Below are 22,685 nucleotides of genomic sequence, written 5' to 3'. Positions count from 1 at the left end.
ATGAGCTCTTAATATTAATATTAAGAGGTGCCTATTTTAAATTTTCTGTTTTCCATATAAATTACATGGAAAAAAAATCATTTTTTTTGTAGAGGTTATTTGTAGTGGTATATGTGCACGCGATGGCTGCCAGTAGGGATGGTAAACTCGATTCCGATTCTACTCGAAAATCGAGTTTTCTCGTAAAATAATAGATTTTTCGGAATCGATCTTCAGTAGTCGAAGTCGATTAAGAATCGATTCTTGACATTCGACTTGACATTATACATTATATATATAAAGACCGACTAATATTTTTCTTTTTGAAAGCAGATGCCAAATATGGCATATTCAAATTATATATAAGATATAAGTTAATTTCAATATTATATCTGCGGCTATTCGCTTTTTTCCAAAAAAGCAAATTTTCGGCAATAGAGAGTACAATCGTGATTTTAGTCAGTTGACTCAGAAATAAGTAATTAATTCGAACTCAGTTGTAGAAAGCTGGCGTTTAAAAAGCAGCACACAAACACATTTGAAGCGGATATTGTATTTCCATAGAACATCTGGAAAATCATCTTTAAAATCTTTGCTTCGAACGAATCCTTCTCAGTCACACTGGCTGGTAATAAAATAAAATTTGAAATATTCTAGTTAATCTGGTTGATATGAGGAAATGGTATTCAATTCAATTCTATTCGCAGAAACGTTGATACAATTAACATTACAAAAAGCAAATATGTACTTATAAATGTATAACTACTGTGATCAAATTGAAAAGTGAATTTTGTCCATTTCATCACCTTCAAAGCAATCCCCTCCCGCTGCAATACACTTATGCCAACGAATTTTCCCGCCAACATAGCAGTTGGAAAAATCCTCCGTCGTGATGGCCATCAGAGACTTCTTCGATTCAACTTTTATATCCTCAATTGAGTCAAAACGGTGTACTCGGAGTGGTCATGTGAATTTGCTGAATAGCCAAAAGTTGCTTGAAGGTAAATCAGGCGAATGCGGTGGTTGCGGCGCGATTTTAATTAAAAATGTGGCGAACTGAGCACAAATAACCAATGCAGTATGAGATGGTGCATTTTCGCAATTTTTTTCAGACATAGTAAAAATCTAAGAATTCACTTTTAGAACCTCACAAAACGACGCGTATCTCAAATACTAATGAATATTTTGACGTGAAATTTAGCATAGCTGTCACTAACAGTACTACCAAATTACAGGAAAAAAAATTTACCGATTCGAAAAGCACGCGAAGTATAAATTAAAAATTCACCTTTCATATTGATCACAGCAGTATATATATGTACATATATAGAGTTATAGAAGGTCTGTCGCAAAAGAAATAGAACTTTTTAAATATAACTGTTTCTGGTGGCGCCACCCATTGGTGGATAAATGAAATAAAAAGTTTGATCTCTTGTTGACATTTCATAAAACTTTTAAGACAATTGGATAACTACAATCGATGTTATCGATCAAAAAGTGACAGCAGATTTTGGTCATCGGTCGTAAAATGCAAAGAGCAAATATTAAATTTTGTTTTAAACTTGGGAAAACGTTTACTGAAACATTTCAAATGATGAAAAAAGTTGATGGTGATGCATGAGTGGTTTAAGCGATTCCAAGAAGGTCGTGAGAACCTCTGTGACGATTAGAAGTCGGCTGTCTTCAGAAGTCAAAAATAAGGACAAAGCTGATTTGTTTTTACGATTCCGAGGTTATTGTACACGGAGAGTTCGTCCCACCTGGCCAAACGAATAATGCTGTGTTTTACCTTGGTGTTATGAAGCGTCTTTTGTTACGCATTCGTCGTGCTCGACCACAATACCGTGAGGCAGGGTCCTGGCGCCTGTTGCACGATAATGCGCCGTGTCAACGGTCGACGCTTGTTACTGATTTTTTGACAAAAAACTCCATATTAACCATTAATCACTCACACTACTCACCTGATCTTGCACCCTGTGATTTTTACCTACATATTTGGAAAACTTCATTTGCTCATGAAATAATCAATCATTAATCAATCAGTCTGAGAGAACGTAGAAAACTACCTATTTCAAATTGAGTTTCAGAATGAACCTAGGTCACCCCTTTATGAGGACTGTTGATTTTTATAGACCCAAAAGCTTGCAATTACTCTTATTAATGTACGAATTTGAGCTTCACATTATCCACCACGTCATAATATGTGACCTGGTCTACGAAAAGGGTGTAGAAGGTGTCAAAAAAAAGGAGAACAATTAATGAGAAAACGAGAAACTGACGATTATTTTTAACAGCTTTTCCCAGAAAACTAGTTTTCGCACGTTAGCCCCCTTTTCGTAGACCAGGTCACATATATATATAAACACATATATAAGCATATAGATATACATATATACATATGTAAGCAATGAAATACTTGCAACACAGCAAGGTTTTTTACGGTAAACTTGCTTACTGAGAGAATCTCTTCTCTTAATTATCTGAAGTTTTTTCGTATTATTACCATGTTGATACTGAGTATAATAATAGTCTTTGTTCACATAAAAATTGTTTGTATCATCCAAAACTATTCGACATAAATATAGGGTTATATACTACTGTGCCCAAAAAATAAATAAAACATTTGAATTTTAACTGCGCGGCGAAGGATTTGGAGAATTATTATTTTTTTTTAGGTTGGTAGTACTGTTAGTCACATTTATGTCAAATTTCATGTCAAAATATTCATTAGTGTTTGAGATACGTGTCGTTTTGTGAGCTGCTAAAAGTGAGTTTTTCGTTTTTTGCGATGTCGAAATTTGTTGAGCAAAGAATTTGCATTAAATTTTGTTTACGGAATCAAATTTTCTGCTGCGGATACGTTGAGGATGGTGCAGAAAGCCTTTGGTGATGAGGCTATGTCTAAAAAAATGTTTACAAATGGTATAGTGAGTTCCGAGCCGGCCGTGAACGTGTCGAAGACGAAGAGCGTCCAGGGTGACCATCAACCTCAACCGACGAAGCTCACGTTCAACAAATCAAAGATTTGGTGTTGAAAAACCGAAAGGCTCAGCCAATACCATTTTGAAGGATGTTTTGGGCCTCAAGCGCGTCAAATCTCGACTGGTACCGAAAACATTGAATTTTTTTGGAAAAAAGGCGTCGCGTTGAAGTGTGTGAAACGATGCTTTCCGACTACCAGGGTGTCATGAAACGCATTATAACTGGCGATGAGACTTGGATCTATGCTTACGACCCCGAAACAACCGATCAATAGAGCGACTATCGTGCCAAAAGAGAGCCGAGATCAAAAAATTCGCGCAAAAGTCGCTCAAAAATCAAGGCCATGTTGACTGTTTTCTTCGATTATCGTGGTGTTGTGCATTATGAATTCCTTCCAACCGGTCAAACAGTCAACAAGGAATATTATTTGAACGTTATGCGTCGTTTGCGTAACGCTATCCGCCTAAAAAGACCGGAATTGTGGAAAGACAATTCTTGGTTTTTACACCACGATAATGCACCATCCCATACTGCCCTCGTAATTCGTGATCATTTCGCCAAAAACTCAACCCATATCGTTCCGCAACCACCGTATTCACCTGATCTGGCGCGGTGCGACTTCTGCCTGTTCACCAAGCTCAAAAGACCGCTCCGGGGACACCGTTTTTATACGATAGAGGAGATTCAAGCCGCAGCGAAGACGGAACTGAAGGCCATCTCGGAAAGTGACTACAACCAGTGTTTCGAAGATTGGAAAATCCGTTGGCATAAGTGCATTGCATCGGGAGGGGATTACTTTGAAGGGGATGAAATTGATTTGGAGGAATAAATAAAGAATTTTCATAAAAAATACAATGTCACCTTATTTTTTGGGCACAGTCTGAATAAATAACAGGATGACGAAGTGAGTTGAATTCCGAGTACACACAAGCAGTCTCCGTCTGTCTATGCAAGCGATAACTTGAGTAAAAATTGGGGTGTGCCACCTTATGACCAAAATTTGTCCAAATCCGACCAAAACTATTCAAGCCTCCATATACCGAGTATGGAGACCACAGTTCCTAATGTGAACTTTATATCGAAAATATCGGGCATTATGTGAGATATATAGTATTATTGATATTTGAAGAGAATCCTTTTTTGATAATAGCAGTAGGTCAGTTGAAAAGTACTCGGTCAAGCCAATAGATGGAGCTACTAATATTAAATTCAGCTATTAGTTTATGAGATATAGTGTTTTGGGTTGTGTTAGTTTACAAGAAATGGATCAAAAGGAATTTTATGTGTTAATAAAGCATTGCATTTTTGAGGGAAAAATACTGTTGAAGCCAGACTTTAAAGAAATCAAATGAATGTATTCGATATATCGTAAATTAATATTTGGGTATGACAAAGCTATGTATGTATGTCAAAAACGAATATTTTCACACCGGAGTTAAATCGACTATCAGCCGAGTGGACTGCCCATGATGAACAGACCCCAAAAGCGTGGAAAGACGCAAAAAACGGCTGACAAGGAATCATTTTTATTAAATACCTTGAAAAAGGGAGGAGGACCCTTAATAGCGTCTATTATATAGCGTTATTGGATCATTTGAAGTACGAATTTGTCGAAAAACGATGGTACTTGAAAATAAGCAAGTGCTGCTTCATCAAAACAATGCACCGTGTAACAAGTCAGTGAAATCCGCGAGTTTCCTCCGCCTACCCGTATTCTCCAGATCTGGCCCCTAGGCTCACATCTCAAAACAATGCTCGCTGGGATTTCGTCGAATGAAAAGATGATCGACGAAACTTAAAGGAATTATGTTGAATAAAATAAATGAATTTTGCCAAAAAAAAATTGCTTGACTACGTGTTATGCTCGCATGTCGAAAATGGATTGAACCGGATCTATACTTCTCTTAGCGCCCATATACCTAATATAGAGATTTTCGAACTTCCAGTTGACTTTACACCACATATACCGGGCAAAAAATTGGGAGAGCGTGGTTTTCTAATAACGGTACATTTTTGTACCTAAATTGTATCAAATCGGGTGAAAACTCCCATATAACTAATATCATGTTTTTCATACCTTTCATATCTAGTGGACTTTATTCCTTATATATAGGTTATGGTCGGTTAGGTACCTTATAGATACTCCAAGAACAGATGCGATTAATAACATGTAGTAATGCCAAAATTATATAAAATCGTGTCAATACTACCGTTTTTTCCCATTTTAATAATATAAGAAACTTCCCCTGTTATGATAGTAGTTAATGCATCTGCGGTTCTACTGAAATGTAGTAATAATATTATATAATCTCTGGAGAATTTTGTGGAATCACTTTCAGAAGTTTTTTAATTTCATTTCATATTTATATTTTTTTTCTAAAATATTTGAATGAATATAAACAAATAATAAATAATTGTATACTCAGCAAAAAATATTTATCTGAACTGTCTATACTTAAAAAACATGAACACTTGTATACATACGTACATATACGACATTATTTCACAGCTCCACAGAGCGTATGAGTAACATTTATTATTGCGTACTTCTTTGCACCTATTGCTCATTTAATAAAACGCCGTAATGAATAAATGTCAAACATAACGTTAATATAAGTTATTTATGTTTTCACTTCTAGTTTAATATATGCTTATAGTTAAGTGGTGACTTAAATATTATACAAGCACACTATGTAGAAGTACAAAAGGAGCATATGGTACAGCCAACTCTTTCTTTACACGGTAGATACGTTCCTCAGAAATATAAATAATTGAAGATGGGGGCTAAAATGGGGGGTAAAATGGGAGATACATTCCATGTCATCTGAAAACCGTGTAACATGAAATAAAGAACTAAATTTACTTCCAAAAACCGTGTAAAAAATGTTGAAAACTATAAAACACAAATTGTATGTTCATATGGCATTTTATTGAGCATTAAAACTTAAAATACATAATTCATACAGGTGAAAAATTGGTAGAGCAAGCAAAAAGCAAAAGAAATCTGTTAATCCAAAATTAAGAACAGAAAAATTAGAATAGAAATAAAGAAAAAATATTTACATAGATACATAATTATTTGTCGCTACTTGATAACAAGCGTAATTGTTTGCGACGAACTAGACTAAAGTCGGTATCATCACTGGAGATATCCATCAAATTATCCAATGGTGACTTTCGCCCGGTAATAGAGTTTTGAGTTTTGAACTGACGGACTACTTTCCGAAAGGTCTTGCGTAGTCGATTTTTTTATCAAAAATTAAAATTAAATTAATAGGTAGTTGAACTTTTGGTTTTTTAAGTTTCAGTTTCAGCGCACGTTTTTTTAAGAAATGATTCACCATACTTTTACCAAATGTTAGACCGTCATCAATTAAACTAGCAGTTAGTTGACATATTTCGGTCACCGCGCTGATATCGCTATTATGGTTCTCAGTTTTGCCGTCATCTGTTTTTAACTCAATCAGATAATCATCTTCTAGCGGTTTATCTATCATTAATTCGTCGACATCTTCAATTTGTAGGTCCTCAAACACTTCTCCTTCGATTTCATGTGCCAAGGCTATAATTTCAGAAGTCTCCATCGGTGGTTGGGGCACTGAGGTACCACTCTTGACGCATTCTGGCCAAAGTGCTTTCCAGCAGGAATTTAATGTTGATACCCTTAACTTTTCTTTGGCCATTGAAGCTTATGTAATGCAATGCAAAACAGAATATTTTTTCCATGCATCAACGATCGTAAGTTTGTCCTTCTCTACTGCATCTAAAATATGTTGGGATGTTCATTGAATATAATAAAGCTTAAACGTGCCAATTATACCCTGGTCTAATTGTTGAATCAAGAAAGATGACTTGGTGCATTATCTATGAGCAAAAACACTTTAAAATCAAGACATCGCTGTACCATATACATACATATATGTATTATTTATATATATACATATATATACTTGTATATATTTTAATTTCAGTAACAAACCATTCCGCAAATAGACCTGCTGTCATCGAGGCCTTTTTATTCGCCCTCCAATGAACCGGCAACTCTTGAATGTTTTTTCCTCTCGAAGCACGCGGCCTTAATGTTTGGTTAATTAAAATGGGCTTTAAAATTTTGTCACCAGAAGTGTTGCTACACAATAAAAATGTTAGCCGATCTTTAGCAACTTTAAAACCACTAGCATTTTTGTCGGATTTTGGTATAAAAGTTCTGGAAGGCATTTTTTTCAGAACAAACCCGTTTCATCGGCATTGAATATTTGAGCGGGGACATGGCCCCATCTTCAATTATTTTGGCTAGTTCTGCTGGAAAGGTTTCCGCTGCCTTCTCATCTGTTGATGCGATTTCTTCTTTAATTTTTAAATTATGAAATGCGTTCCTTTTAAGAAATCCTGTTAGCCATCCATCACTGGCAGAAAATTTCTTTCTCTTATCTTGACGACTTGTTGATGGCTCCGATATTTGCAGTTGCTTATAAATTCGTAGTGACTTCTGCTTTATAATATTTCCATCGTAGGTATTATCGTTTGCAATAAATCCTCAATCCAAAACACTACATATTTTTCCATTTTTACTAACACTTCATCTCTAATGTATGACGATGTTTTGGAACTACTTATGTTTTGATGAACTGATGACAGATTTCCGTATTTCATTCTCATTCAATGTGAGTGTATTAAATTGATATATGAGTTTCTGGATTTTTTGCTATATTCATGTTAAACCTATGTCGACACAAGTTCCCGAACTTTTTCAATGTCATTGTGGTTAACAGAGAGGGGATGTTCGAGTCTCAATCACTGCGGCAATATTGCAAAGCATCATATTCGACGCAAAAATGTAGCAACTTTTGCAAATGTCAAACGTTCGAGCAACTCAAATTTTGACATTTCTTGCGCGCAAAAGTGACAAAATCGGCATCAACAAAATTTATGATGGAAAAATGAGGCAAGCGAAATCGCTCTTTATTTTTGTTTATAACTAATTATTATCATTAATTGTGTTTCACGAGACATCCGAAAATGAGATAAAAATATATCTGGAGGATAAAAGCGAATTGTTTTAAAGAAGTTTTACGATTTTACTATTGCCCTCTTCTTTAAAATTTCAGTCATAAGCCACTTTTTTACGCAAAAAATTTGTTTCCTTGCTTTTTTGTATTTGAGAAGCAAACTACACTCACTATCCACCAAGTTATCCACTGTTAAATTGTTTAAAAATTCATTTTTAAGACTTCTTAAACTTCACTTCTTCAATGCACCTGCACGCCGCGCAAAATATTTGCAAATTAATTGTTTAAGTATCAGCTGAGTATCTGCAAAAAAACATCAGGGTTTCAATGTTGCCGCAGTTATTTGCTTGCTCGAACATCCCCAGATTGTCTCGGTTGAAATCAGGCTTCTACGATTTTTGTTGTTTTTGTAACGCCAGCAAACACTTCTTAAATAATTTTGAGGAATGCTGTCGCGTCCACTCAGTGAGAATTAGTGAGTTCTCCGATCGCACGATCAGTGAATACGTTTTGAAACATCAATACTTACGCTCCGAAAATGAGATTGCTTAGCCAAAATAATAAAACATATTGCATTTTGGAGAAATAAGGAGTTCATATATGTATGTATATTAGATATTATTTTATTACATTTCCAGGATATATGTATGTATGTGATTGCCTTTCAAACTTAAGTAAAAGCATGGAAACGATATTTCTTTAAAAATTATAACTATAGTACTACGGGTATAAAGAAATTGCATAATAGACTGTGGCATACGTAAAATCTTGAGTGCCTACATTTCGCGCCACGTATACACGGTAACATAAATGTATTTATGCCTGCAATGTTAAATAGTACATGTATGCAGCAGAAAAACCAATTCTATAGGAAACTTATACAATATTTTACATTCCAGTACCAAATAATGCTTTTCAGACGTGGTTAGCGTTACTTGTAGTATACGTAAATAGTTTCTGCTGTTGTTAAAATATTTTATAATATTTGAAATATGAGTAACTATATGAAAATTACATGATTAAACTAAACAAATCAAATTAAATAATTTATAATGGAACTTATGACTAAGATGCGCACAAACATATACATACATATAAATATGTACGCATTTATATCTATATGTGTAAATGTGTATTGTAAATAGGTATGTGGTAGTCTAGCTTAAAGTAATTAACAAATAAACAGAGTATACAACTAAAGTATAATATTTGCAAGAGCGTATGTAATTCGCATCTCATTTTCAGTAAAACTCATTGCATTTCACTCCGTAACAGTAAATTTTTTTATGTAAATATATTCATGAGTTTTTCTTATTTTTTTCAGAATGGTTACGAATATATGTATGCATGTATATAATATAATATTTATATTTGTATGTATATAATAAACAACAATCTTTTTTATCTTTTAATATAATCAAATTTCATAAATGAATGTATTGAAACAACTCGTAGTTACGTTTCACATTGGCATTACTTTATTCAACGATTACCACTCCCACAACTTAAGCGATTTTCCTTCTATCGTTTTGAATGTTTATAAACATAAATACAAAGTATTTTGTATCATACAATAAATTTAAACATTAATTCCTGCAGAATTTTGCAAACTTCTTTTCTTCTTTTTGTTGTTGTTGTTTCGGTTGCATTTTTGTCTGTATTTTAGGCACTGTTTTCCTTAACATTTTCATAAAAGTTTTGTGGTTTTTTTTTATTTTTTATTAACTAGTCTAAAGTTTTTTTTCTGTAAGGGCAATTTTGAGGTTAGATTTCATTACATGCGTTATGTACGCTTTGCTTTTACATACTACTACGTTAATGATTTGTTGTAATTATTGCCTAAAAGGGATGATTTCGCTTGCCGCTAATAAAATATATATGTATGTAGGTATATATATTGTGTATGTACTTAACTGCATTATTATATAAATATAGGTCTATCACTATCGTAATTTTACGTTTTAATTGTTTTATACATGTGTAGTTTTATGATTTAGGCGTGTAAATAATTTTGTTTCGCATTGGCGATAAGATTACAGTTAGTTGGATAATGAAGTATGTATGTATGTAATATTTGTAATGCATTAAAATCTCCCTGATAAATAACCGCAAACATATGCATATGCACGTGTTGTGGTAAAATATCGTCTAATGTGCACAGTGTGTATGATTTAACACAACGCAACATGTTGCGTTAGCTTGCAAACAAGCGCAAGTTTAGTGACTGTGAACAACTTTACTTAAAAACGGGTGCAATTGTTTGAGCTCTACATATTCAACAATTGTTTATCAGTTTTAAATACAGTTAATTATATATGTAGTATGTTTTAACAATAATATTCATATTTATTTACACACTAAGAAAAAACATTACTACCGGCGCGTGGCCATATCAGACACATAATTGATGAAAATGTGGAGCCAAGCTAAGGTGAATAGCACACATGCTTGTATGTATGTAGTGAACGTGGGCAGCTCTACGGCAACTTCATAATTGATGATTGTCAATTTTGCATGTTAATTTCATATTAGAGAAGTCAATTACTAATAACAAAGCGCTGTTAATGACGACAATAAATCAGAAACCGTTAATATGAGAAATATTTTATGTAGTAGTTGTTGGTGTTTTAGCGGTAATCATAATATTGCTGGTTCGACTAAGTTTTTAAGGCAATTTTTTGTTAAATTTTTTGTTAAATTTCAAACGTTCTCAGATTCCCAATTTTTTTTTTGTAGTTATGATTTAAATTTTTCGAGTTTTTACTGGTAACTCTTTGATATAGCCTCAGCTACTTAACTCAACTAAATTTTGATAAAAATATGCCAGTCATCTAACAATGCATATAGCCGCTTCATATAATGCGCGGAGTTCTGTGTTTAACTAGCAAAAATTTGGTAGTTTTGCATGTTTTATTGTTCGCTTTCCCTGTATGACCGTAAGCTACAGTCAGCATTCAGCTGAAATTTTAACTGCCTTTGCTAACTTACGCGATTGTCGTCTCACTGCAATGTTCAACTACTCAACCAAGCTCCGAATAGTCGACGCTGCCGACGTTCTCTTCTGCCCTTCACACTCGCGTAACAATTAAGTTGTCATCACTCCTTGTGACTAATATTAGCCGTCGGATTGCCGCTGTTGCCCATTAGTTTGTGTTGTGGTATAACAGTGAGAGTTTTGGGTATTTTCGACATCAGTGTATTGTCAATCAGCATTTGTTGTTGTTGCTGCTGTTGTTTCGACGTCATTGTTGCCGGAATGCCGCCACCACCGCCAATTTGTGGGCCCTTGTGCAGCAATTGCGGCAATTTGGGTGCACTTTGTGCGCCCACCATGTTGCCATTCAGCATATGCGTTGATTCGGGAAAATTCCAAATCCAGGCATTGCTATTGAGCTTGGCTGTGGCGGCTGCGGCGGCAGCAGCGACTGCTAGTGGATTGGAATTCGGATTTGAAAAGGCATTGGTCAGTAGGGGCATCATGGGCGAGGAGAAGACACTAGCATTTGAATTGGGTACGCTAACGTTGGTGACTGCCGCGTGTGAAGTGGGTGTGCCGTTACCGCCATTATGTGTGGCAGTGGCGGTGGGTTTGGGAGCGATTGTTGGATAGCGGCCGGGCGCTTTTAGCGCATGTTGTTTCTGCAATTGCATCATTTGTAATTGTATCAATTGTTGTTGTGCTGCTTGCTGCTGTTGTTGCTGTTGCTGCTGATGTTGTTGTTGTTGGAGGTGATGTTGCTGTTGTTTGACGGCATGTTTGTTAAAGCCTGCCACTGGCACATTCGGCGCCGTTGTTACTTTCGTTGATTGCTGCTGCTGTTGTTGTTGCTGCTGTGCTTGCTGTTGCTTAACATCATGTGGATTCTTGCCAGTCTTTAACATCTGATCACGTAACAATTTCTCACGCCTCAAAATGCACATACGGTTATAGTCGAATATGGAGATGAGGAACGGTTTGCCACCGGAAAGTACCTGTACCAGCGCTGGCAGGCGTCGACCGTCTGCGGTCTGATATAAAGGTCCACCTTTGTCGATTAAATGCAAATTTTCCTCAACAGGCATGAGAGTGGGGCGCCAACTGCGCTGTTGACGCTCACGTACAGTCAAGGTATCGGGCAGTATAACTACGTTGGGCGGTGGTGGGCGATGCGACGTAGCGCTACCTTCAGCTGCAGCGCCGGTGCTACCCTTTGCAGTAGCCGGCGTGCGCTTGTTGTTTATAAGACTGGCTGTGAGTGAAGACACGGATGCAATGCTCGTTGGGGGCGCTGCTGCGGTGCTAGTAGCGTTAGTGGAGGTAGTGGTGCCAGTTACAGCACCGACTGAACGCCGTTGTAAACTTACTAGTTCGGGCGGTGATGTTAATAAAGATGCTCCCGTGCTATTTTTCGTTTTCTCTGCCTCGTTACGATTGTCCAATAGCTTATTTGCTAAATCGAGTATCTTTTGCTGCTTAGTTTCAGTGCTGCCATGAGCTTTTCCAGACGTACTTGCCATATTGCTGCTGGGAGCGCTACTTGACGCTGATATTGGCAAAATTTCAACAGCTTTGTTGATGCCAAGCAGATTGGTTTTCAGTATACTGCGACTATTGCTCGATGTACTGCTGGCACTGCTATTGCTTCCGCTACTTACTGCACCACTGGTGCTACTGCCACTCACGACAGTTAGCGTAGTCGAAGGCATTGCATTGGTGTCGTTTGATTTCTCCTTCAAAAGCGACTTCTGTGGCGAAGGATCACCAGACGATTGGGATTGTGGTTTTGGACGCGCTATTATTGTCACTGCATTGGAGCTTAGCTGTTTAGTTAGCTTGTCCACCGAATCACTGCGTGCGCGTTTAGAACGCATTGCATTTGGAATGTCCCGTGACACACTATCCACATCCAATTGTTGGCCTTTACTTTCGCTCGAACCACCGCGCTTCGGTTCATCATCATCTTCATTGATTTCTACTGTGGGAATGTCAGTGCTGCTACGTTTACTAGTGGGCGGGCTAGATTTAACGCTTAATAAACCACCACAGTGCCCTTGATCATAAGAGGTAAGACGCTGCCGTACCGTCTGCGTATAAACACTAGCATTGGAAGAAGCATTTGGCGAAAGCACCAAATCGCCATTGCGGTAGTACTTTTCCAAAAGTATGAGATGTCGTAAGAACGAACTTTGATTGCCGTAAGGCTTTTGTAGCTCCTCCCACAAACGTCTCGTTGCCTCGTCGTATTGCAAAAACGTTTGTACACGAGTCCAACCTTCTGGCGTACGCTGACTTGCGCTGCTGCCAAAGGGCACCTTGAAATGCAGACCGAGATCCTCTTCTCCGGGAAAGAGTTCACGCATGGAAATGTTGGGATTGGCACGCAATACATTTGAAATATCACTCGCAGCGCCTGGGTTTGCCGCTGTCGACGACGATTTTGCTGCATTTGAGCTGCCACTACTGCTCTGCAAGATTGCCTTGAGCTTAGACATTTGCTGTTTCCCGGAAGCGGCGCTGTTTATTGGTGACATTGGAGCGCTAGAAGAATTCGAATCGGTCGATAATGTGGTTGGTGGATCATAGTCGGTCAGCATGTCATTCGAATGTAGTATATGTTTTTGCTGTGTCTGTTTTACAGTAGCGTTGTTTTCACCGGCACTGATATCCATAGGCATTGCCTCGCCCAAGCATTCAATTGAAGATCCATTCGAATCAGCTGGCGAGGGTAAATCTTTTACGGGGGACTCTTCAATTGCTATGGACGTATCGGTCTTATCCGCTTTCTGAGGAGTTTTGCTGTTACTCAATGTTGATTTATCTGCTTCACTCATAGTTATATTGGTAATATTGCCGTCTTCATCATCAGCTTCTGAGGCATCATTGCTGCCATCATGAATATTGTGAAATTGAAGAAGTCTGCAACGAGGAAATATAAAATATTTGTTTGATTTTACGGATAATTACGAACATTTTTGAGGTTAAATGCACGAATAAGTTTTGGGCTAAATTTTAATAAACTTGTTATTTACCGTTTGCGATAATTTTTAACAAATTCCGCCTTTTGTGATTTGGTGCTATCTGGTGGTTTCATTAACAAATTTGCAAAATAACGGCATAATTTGCAGACAGCCGTACCAATGCCCAATTGTACTGGAATACCCATCTCGGAAAGAGCTTTTTCTAGACGATCTGTGTCCTGTAAAAAAATTTATATAAAAATAAATAGTTTAGTAATGAAATCGCTAGAAAATATGTCGAAATTATTATGAATATGAATTTTGCTGTCTCTACACAACGAAGTGGTCTTTTCTATTACACTTACTTACTAGTCCAATGATATTTTTTTAAATTGTTGTTTTAATTAATTCTTCATCCTAACCTTTGTAATCCTATTTAATGAAATCTTATTATAGTTGTATAATGCTGATTGACGTCAGTATATTTAAATAAATAAATAAATTATAAGCCTGTAACTAAATCTTTAAGTTTTCTTTAGCCAATCGATCGCTCGGTGGATTTCAATGCAACTTATACAGTGAAAAAAAAAATGCTTTAATGAATGAAATGTTGAATTAGAAATTTAGAGTAGTTTGACAGACCTACATATGTATATACTAACGTTGAAACGTACCTACAAAATTCGGGTATATCTAAATTGAATGTTTCGGATTTAATATGTATATCTTACAAATTGTCAACTCGGTAGCATTCCTTAAAGATGTGATTTTAGGGTTCTTGCCGCAGAAGTCATTACGCAAGTAATTGTGTAGAATAATGTCAAATTGACAGTCCTTGGACGGATACAAGTCCAGTTTCACTCTGGGTTTAAACTCTCAATTATGGTAGGAATAGCATAGGATATTCTCTTGCGCGTATTTCAAATTAAACAAAGAAATTATTGGGAAAAGAGGGTGTGATATCTTTAAAATATGTTTCCCTATTATCCACATTGAAAAATCCCTTTGATATATAATAATTGTTTCTAATAGAAGTATAGCTTACCGACGTTATGTGATACATATGATTTTTGCCCAATCGACGTTTACACAATACACATCCCGAACATTGAATGACGGTATCATAGTGGGCCTGACATAGCCATACACAAGTTGAACCGGTCGGCATATCAAAGTTTAGTAAGAATTTTTTCACACTTTTCCGTATACATTTGCGACGCAATGAATGTGCAGCTGGGTTGGCGCAATCTGGCACTAAACATTTATGAGATCTGGGATCATCTTCGGCATCAATTGCAATATTGTCGATTCCTTCCGTGCCTGTTGAGGAGCCAGCATTATCAGCATGCCCCGTTACAGACATACGTTTTTTATAGGATGGAACATTGGCACGTCTGTCTACATGACGAAAGCAAGCGTCACACAAGCAACTGTCAACTGTTAATTTCTCTTCATCTATAAAAAATGATATAATAAAGATTTAATAGTGAAATATATAATATTTTTTTAGAATGTTAAATATTGTTTTTTGTGAAACTTACTTGCAAGTATTTTCTGCTGACGCTCAGCTGATTTGATTTGGCCTACATGACAGGGTGTATCATACAGTCCAAATTTACCGCTACAGTAGAAACATTGATCATCACAAAGTCGACCTGGATGAAATTTAAATGACGATGCTTTTTCAGGTATGAGTATTTCTTCTTTTTCATCCTTTTTGTGTGGAACACTTGCAATGGTGTGGTGATGCGCATTGTCATAACCTTCCGAATGCGAGGAATCTATTTAATTACAATTTTGAATTATGTTAATATGGAAATGTTTGCCCTTTAGTAGAGTTAGTCTAATAAATATAACAAGCATTTGCAAACCAAGCTCAAGTTAAATTGAAAAATTTGTGCGTGCAACAAAATATATAAAAGTTATTTATGTATGTACTTATTGATATGTAATAAACGTAAGTGAATTATCATGTATAGGAAATTAACTAAACATAAAAGAGATGTAGTGCACCAATTTCAAAATATTATAATAAAATTTCTCGTATATACACATAATATATACATAATTTTAAAAGAAAAAAGGATGTTACTACTTCAACATTATCATAAAGGTTGGTTAATATTTGTATAAATAGGAACAAAATGGAAAAGAGTAGGTTTAATTCATTTGAGCTAAGGCAAAAGTCTTTTGCATTAGGGTTAATCTATAAACACACACCAATAGTAGCGGTATTTGTAGAATGACTAGTAGTGTTAGATCGATTGTATGATTTTCTACCATGCGTTTGAACATTTGAATGGTCTGCCGTTGGACCGGCGTTGCCAGCTTTTAGCCCACCTTCGTTCTGGAAATGGAAAGAGAAATGTTTAGTTTAAAAGTGTTCAATTTCACACTATTTGCTTTCAATTATTACCTCATTTTGTATAGTATAGTAGGCGTCCTCCCCATTGCTGTGCTGATCGGTGGCGCGATCAGCATTTCCTTGGCCACGTCCTCGTCCTTTTTGGAATGTAATTTTAAGTGATTGTCGGCGCACTGTGCTGCCATTCGATACATCCTTTGATGTAGAACTGCTAGCCGATGCCGAGGCATGTTGACCGCCATTACCATTGCTTTTGCGTCCGTTATTGCCGCCTGAGGTCGAAGTGTGGCTTCCACTACTGGTATTGCGATTTATTTTAATAACGGTCTTTAGCGTGCCAGTGTATTCATGTGTCAACGCCGTATTCGCAGATTTTCCATTGCGTTTACCACCATTGCCGATGGAGTTTTGATGTTGTGCACGCGTAGCTTCAGCAGCGGCAGAACTTTGTATAAATTCTTGACGACGCTTTTCCGCGGCTTCGTGTGTTAACAGCCCTAAATTCTGCAAATGCTGTTCTTTTTGGCGTAAAGTTTCTTCGTCGGGCTCCAATTCAAGTGTAACCCAGGAGCTGCCATCAGTGGACTGACCTGATTTCACGGATGTAGAATCGTCCTCCTTAAGAGCAGTTGTTGGTTTAGTAGGTGAATTGGTTGTGGAAGAAGCTGGAGTGTCTTGAGCTGCAGTATTTGCGCATATAGAATCCTAAGAATTAAAAAAAAGAAAGATGTCAAATAAGATAATGAAAATAATAATAATTACCCACCTTCTTTTCGAAATTGTCTGCAGAATCTATTTCTGTCGCCTCAGAAATCGGTATAATGTTAATATCTTCGTGAAGTTCAGTTATTTTAGCAATTTCCTTTTCGTCTTTAAGTGTCCATCCTGACTTTAGGATAACTGCGGGTTCTGACAATTTAGCACATTTCAATACTTTATCTTTCTCAGAGATAAGGAAATCAACGTTTTCAACATTTTCATGACTCTTTATCTTCTCCAAGTCATCGTACTTTTTCAGTTCTGCATCAATTTTTGCAACAACCTCATCGTCCTCTATATTTTCAATAATCTCCATATCTGTAGTTGGACTTTCTTCTTCCTGCATATCAATGCATAATTTTGTTTCATCTTCTTCATCTGAATTAACTGCATCCAAAGCTTCTCCTAGATCTATACATTCAACCTCTTCGACTTCCATTTGGATTCGTTTATCTGCTGGGAGTTTTGCACCAACACTTTCATCTTCAATTAAGCATTTTAATTTGACATTCTCGATGAATTCATCCTTTTTAACGGTTTTATTTTCAATTTCAACATTAAGCTTGGCTTGTATACTATCACATTCAGTTTTAGTCTTTTCATTCACCTCTTTTACTTTGTCATCTAAGACACACAAATCGGCTTTATTCTCCAAATGTTCTGTGTCATTCTCCATATCCTCATCAACGTGCAAACCTTCCATTACATCTTCTTGCACTGACGCATTGTTATCCATCGATATGGTCTCGCTCCCTTCCATTGTTACATCATCGTCAACATCTATTTCGTTCGAGGGTTTTACGTCTGTAAGGTCTTTTTTCGCGTCTTTTTCTACGGAATTAACTGTATCTTCATTTACTTCACTGTTTACACATTCTTTTATTTCCACATCGCCGTCGACAACCACCGCCTCGCCATCCTCCTCGATTACCAAAGGCGACAAAATTTCAGTGCTCACGCTATTACCATCATCATTGAATGCATTTTTCTTATCATCGGTAATATCTTCCACACGTAGATCGCCTTCCTTCAATTCCTCACTTTCAATAGATATTGCATCGCTCTCATCAGACATGACCTTATTCTTAGATGATAGCAATGTTTCATCATTTTCCAATAAATGAATTACTTCTTCTTTGTCTTCGACAGCGGTTTGTTCTTTTTCCTTTCCTGTGCTTACCTTCTGTACAATTTCTCCCAATTTGGGATCTTCTTCAATTCCCAAATTATTTTCCAGAAATTTCGGTTTTTTGTAGAATTGCTTAACGCTAATTTCACTCACTCCTTCGCTGATCATTTCTGGACTTAAGGAGGCTGCCTTAGCATGCACCTCTTCATTTACTACTGAGGTGTTACTGTTACTGGTGGTGGCCAATGGCGTAGTTGATTTTTCAATTGTTTCTACTTTCTTTGTTTCACTATCTTTAATCGATATGTTTGCAATCTTGGATTCAATTTTTATTTCCGTATCTGTTTCAACAGTAAGTGGCAAAACAACATCCCTACTTGCATTGTCTACATGTCTTTTCTCCATCTCAATATCTAGATGAATTTCTTCAACTAAATCGGGAGTCAACTTTTCCACCTTTATATCTGTTATTGAAATATCATCTATGGACGATGAAGCCATGCTATCCTTTGAGTCTTCGTCAGGTACGTGAAGTGGTGTAGCAGATGGATTTAGGCCACCTGTTGTTGTTCCAGTTTTCAATAATGTCAAAGACGAATTACGGGTCAAAGCGTTCGTCTGAACATTGCCACGTTTACGCTTTGATTCGTTTGTCGCACTACCACTTGCGCTGGAGGTTGTTGAAGTGGTAGGTGATGGCGACGGCGAAGCGTTCTTTGAGTGTCGTGTGGCACGTGTACTCGGAGAACATTGCAGGTTACTTTGCTGGGGTTTGCGCACGCTCCATCGGCTACGACTGCGCGTCACACTGGAGCTTGAGCCAGCGATGCTCGCTTCTGTTGCGGATTCATCGCTTTCAATGGGCTCTGATTTAATTTTCACTGTGTCAACGTCGTTATTACTGTTAACCGAAATGCTCGGAGGTGGCAGCTCATCTTCGGTAACTTCGGAATCATCTTTGGGTTCGATTTTAATAGATTTTCCACCGTGTGAGTCTGTTGCTATTGTTGTTTCCTCATCGGTACGTTTACGCTTTGACACTGGCTCACTTGTTGAAAACGAATTTTTTTTGCCGGCTGTCGAACGACGGGGACGGGTCGATGCTGTGGCAACTGGAGGTGTCTCAGGACGTTGTGTGTTTGTCGGTCTATTGCGTGTTACTCTGGTATTTGCTGCCAATTCTTGTGCAAACGATTTTCTAGTCGTTCTATTTGTTGTTGTTGTAGTTGATGATGCTGCATAAACGCTTGCATTTATATTTGCGACGGAACGTTCTGCATCCCCGTCTTCTATATTTTTATCATCTGACGTTCCTTTCGTGTCTTTAGATGTGTTATCGCTTTCATTATTTTCTGTATTTCCCTCCTTCGATTTATCCTTTTCGGTACCTGACTTTGTTTCTCTGCATTCTTTCAACGATTTGCGACCTTTTATTTGATTTAAGCGCCGTACAGCACCACCATCCTCGCTCTCACTATTTGTCAATTCAGAATCACAAGCTTCGTTATTGCGTAATTCCTTCATTGCACCTCCAGATGGTGTTGGAGATGTCAGAAAAAGTGGAGAATTTCTCGTTATACGCTTTGGTTCGCTACTTGCGCGTTTAGTGTCGGCTTTTGAACTTTCTTTGTTAGAAGATGAATCCAATGCTTCGTTCATTTCAACATCCTCACAAGCGTTAGTGGAAGAACTTGAACCCATTTCAGATTTTTGATTGGCGCATGTGTTGGCTGTGGCTGGGGAAGTGCTTGCTGCCACTTTCGGAGTTCCATTGTCCGATTTCGCTGTTAATGATAGTGTTTGAGGCGCTGTTGCAGCCGTTGTTACTGCTAAAGGAGCCGATTTGCGTGTCGACATTTTGTTTTCCTTGAGACCAGGTCTCTTAAGGTCTAAACGATTAGCAATATAGCAACAACAGTGTTAGTTGTATGCAATTTATTTATGGTTGTATTTTTTAATGAGCGAGAAAAAGGCTCTCGTCCCAAAAATTCGCTCCTTTGATATAGGAGTACAATTTACGCATTGGGTTTTATAGCTATAATGAAATAAGAAAGTTTGTGATTTGTTATTAAAAACTACTAAATTATGAAACAAATAATTATGAGTTAAAAAGGTAGCCCAATAACCCTTTCGTTTTGTTCAATATAATCAATCACAACGCATTGAACGCTTTTTATCTTCAGCACAAACACATACATATAAGTACTTCTAAAACAAGTTGGTTAAAGTTAGTCCTGTCCATCGTTTAGTTTAGGTTTATAACCATGTACAGCTGTAAGTAAAAATACGTCAGGAGCAAAATATCATTGGCATGTGTATGTACACATGTTTGCGAGCTCCTGCAAACCGGTTACGAAAGTGCGTGTATACTCGTAAGAATCACGTACTCGTTAGGTACATTGGATTTGTTTCACAGTTGCAAGGCGAAGGTTGTAGATCAAATTGTGTATCTGTTGGCTACTAAACATATTAGTAGAAATGGCTTTGAAAATAAGTAATAATATAACAACAGATAGTTACTCATTTAAGCCGTTAGCTTGGTCAAGAATTTAAATACAAATTGGAGTGATAAAAATAATATTGACATAATCAATCTTAAAGTAATTGTGGTAAGTGGGGAAACTAAACATGAGTACTGGGTTTAACATCCCTTTTAAATGCTTCGTAAGTACTTGTTTTCTTGGCGCACATAAAGTCTAATTAGAAACATAAGTTTTCTCTTTTCTGTTCTACCTTGCGTGCAACAAAAAAAAAAACTATCTCTGACAGGACCAACTAACGAATATAGGACTTTTTCGAAAGATGTACATACAGCTTGTGTGAACTTATGAATGTATTTGCATATGTAAGCTTTTTTATACTCTTGTTATTATTGACGCAATTTTTTAATCATAACACATAATGTTGCGTATACGCCGCCTATACAATTAAAAGTTGTCTCACTTTATAAATAATATCTGCCCTAAAACTTTATAATTTTATAGTCTAATAAATTATACTTGTATTTCGAGGAATGTTAACACTGACCTATGAACGTTTTTTAATAAATTATTTCTGTTTATGTGTCAAATAAGAGCAGTTAACCTCAGTAACCACGGCTTCATAAAAGACCTTATTACTTTACAAACTAGTCCAAAAAGAAAAAAATGCAGATTAATTGCGCTGATATGATTTATATAACAAAAAACTAGGAATATAGAAAAGATTTTTGTTCCTAATTTATATATGTATATCAAACATTGTTCTTTTCTAGTGTCTACGTTAACACGACAATAGGTTCTACATAACCGGAAGGATGCATAAGTTTCAACCGGGCAAGGCCTATTAACTATTTGTTGTATATACAAATTCCTCAACAAATGTAAAATTTAAAAAATACACAAATCAATAAAAAGAAAAATATTAACAAGCGCGAAAGTACTACCCATATTAGCAAAAGTGCTACACCTCTATGTTTTAAAATAATGTCAGGTGTTGAAAACAACAAAATATAGAAACTATAAAGACGTTCGGACAATTTTTCTAATTTTTGTTTTTGAATAAGCTTCCTATACTAAACTTTTTTAATGGGATTATTTTACGATTGTTCATTCTACTAAAGTTTTATATATAATACTTCAGTAATAGATAACAAGCTTTAGATTTAAATGTTTAATAAAAGTGTAACTACTTTAGATGATACCTTAATTCGAATGAAACCTAAGGTGTCACTAGGTTGCAAAAAATTAAATAAAATATTGAAATTGAAAGTTTATAAAATTAAGAATTTTTATAAAAACAATTAAAAAGTTAATGTAACGATGTTTTGCACAACTTTAAACTCTATGTTTACTTATATAGCATTAACTACCTGCCTCTTAATTAATGACACAAAATTAATGCATAATTTGAATCATGTTATCGCTTTCATTTGCCGCAAACAATAAGTAACCATTTAAATATTAGGAAGCATTCATTTGTAAGTTATTATACTCATATGCAAAACACACTACTCCATACATAAGCAGATAAACAGAACAACATGAGGCAACAACGTAACAGGCGTAAACGGGTGTGAAAAGTATTAAAGGCTAGCGCGTAAGAACGCCATTTTCTTCCGATAATCGCCGGCGTAGTCGCCGTCATCACACTTTCCTCAACGCAGCAGCAGCTGTTCGCCGACGTACGTATTTTCAATCGCTGATTTTGTTTTAGCATCCGCCATTATCATGTTCGGTCAAAACATAAACTAAATAAACTGTATAATCACTCATAACCAAAGAGAAAAACAAAAAGCAAAGAGGAAATATAGCAAAAACTAAAAACGGAAATTGCCGAACGTCACTTCATACATTCTTCTCTGCTGCCACTGTCATTCGTTGGCAGCTGCGACTTTGTGTACGCCATTTTCGTACCAGTTTCGATGTACTCTTCCAACCTCTGCTCTCTTTTATTCTGAAAAAATGCATTTGATAATTTTCCTTTCCTTTTGTCCTAGTGAAATTTTGCACCACACACGCTTTTACATTAAACTTTACACTCTTCA

The 22,685-nt window shown here is 36.5% G+C and overlaps 1 protein-coding gene across 9 annotated transcripts in view; it reads right to left on the bottom strand.

Moving 5' to 3' along the window:
• Window positions 1–8,573: 8,573 nt before the first annotated feature.
• LOC126759390 (uncharacterized) overlaps window positions 8,574–22,685 on the bottom strand; it is a 78,604-nt gene continuing 64,492 nt past the window's right edge. For 7 of the 9 annotated variants that reach the window (XM_050474142.1, XM_050474141.1, XM_050474144.1 and 4 more), the window contains 7 exons: window positions 17,039–20,195; window positions 16,324–16,977; window positions 16,128–16,254; window positions 15,449–15,688; window positions 14,953–15,362; window positions 13,980–14,146; window positions 8,574–13,866 (listed from right to left, as the gene is read on the bottom strand). In XM_050474142.1, the coding sequence (XP_050330099.1) occupies window positions 11,067–13,866; window positions 13,980–14,146; window positions 14,953–15,362; window positions 15,449–15,688; window positions 16,128–16,254; window positions 16,324–16,977; window positions 17,039–20,017 (7,377 nt within the window). In that variant the 5' untranslated portion in view covers window positions 20,018–20,195 and the 3' untranslated portion in view covers window positions 8,574–11,066. Of the gene's footprint in view, window positions 13,867–13,979; window positions 14,147–14,952; window positions 15,363–15,448; window positions 15,689–16,127; window positions 16,255–16,323; window positions 16,978–17,038; window positions 20,196–22,554; window positions 22,655–22,685 lie in introns of those variants that run through there. The other 2 variants (XM_050474146.1, XM_050474147.1) reach the window with 2 other exon arrangements.

Source organism: Bactrocera neohumeralis, chromosome 5 (assembly GCF_024586455.1).
Source record: "Bactrocera neohumeralis isolate Rockhampton chromosome 5, APGP_CSIRO_Bneo_wtdbg2-racon-allhic-juicebox.fasta_v2, whole genome shotgun sequence".
Classification (NCBI taxonomy): Eukaryota; Metazoa; Arthropoda; class Insecta; order Diptera; family Tephritidae; genus Bactrocera; species Bactrocera neohumeralis.
The sequence above is the reverse complement of the archived record's forward strand: the minus strand, read 5'-3'. Positions and strand labels throughout refer to the sequence as shown.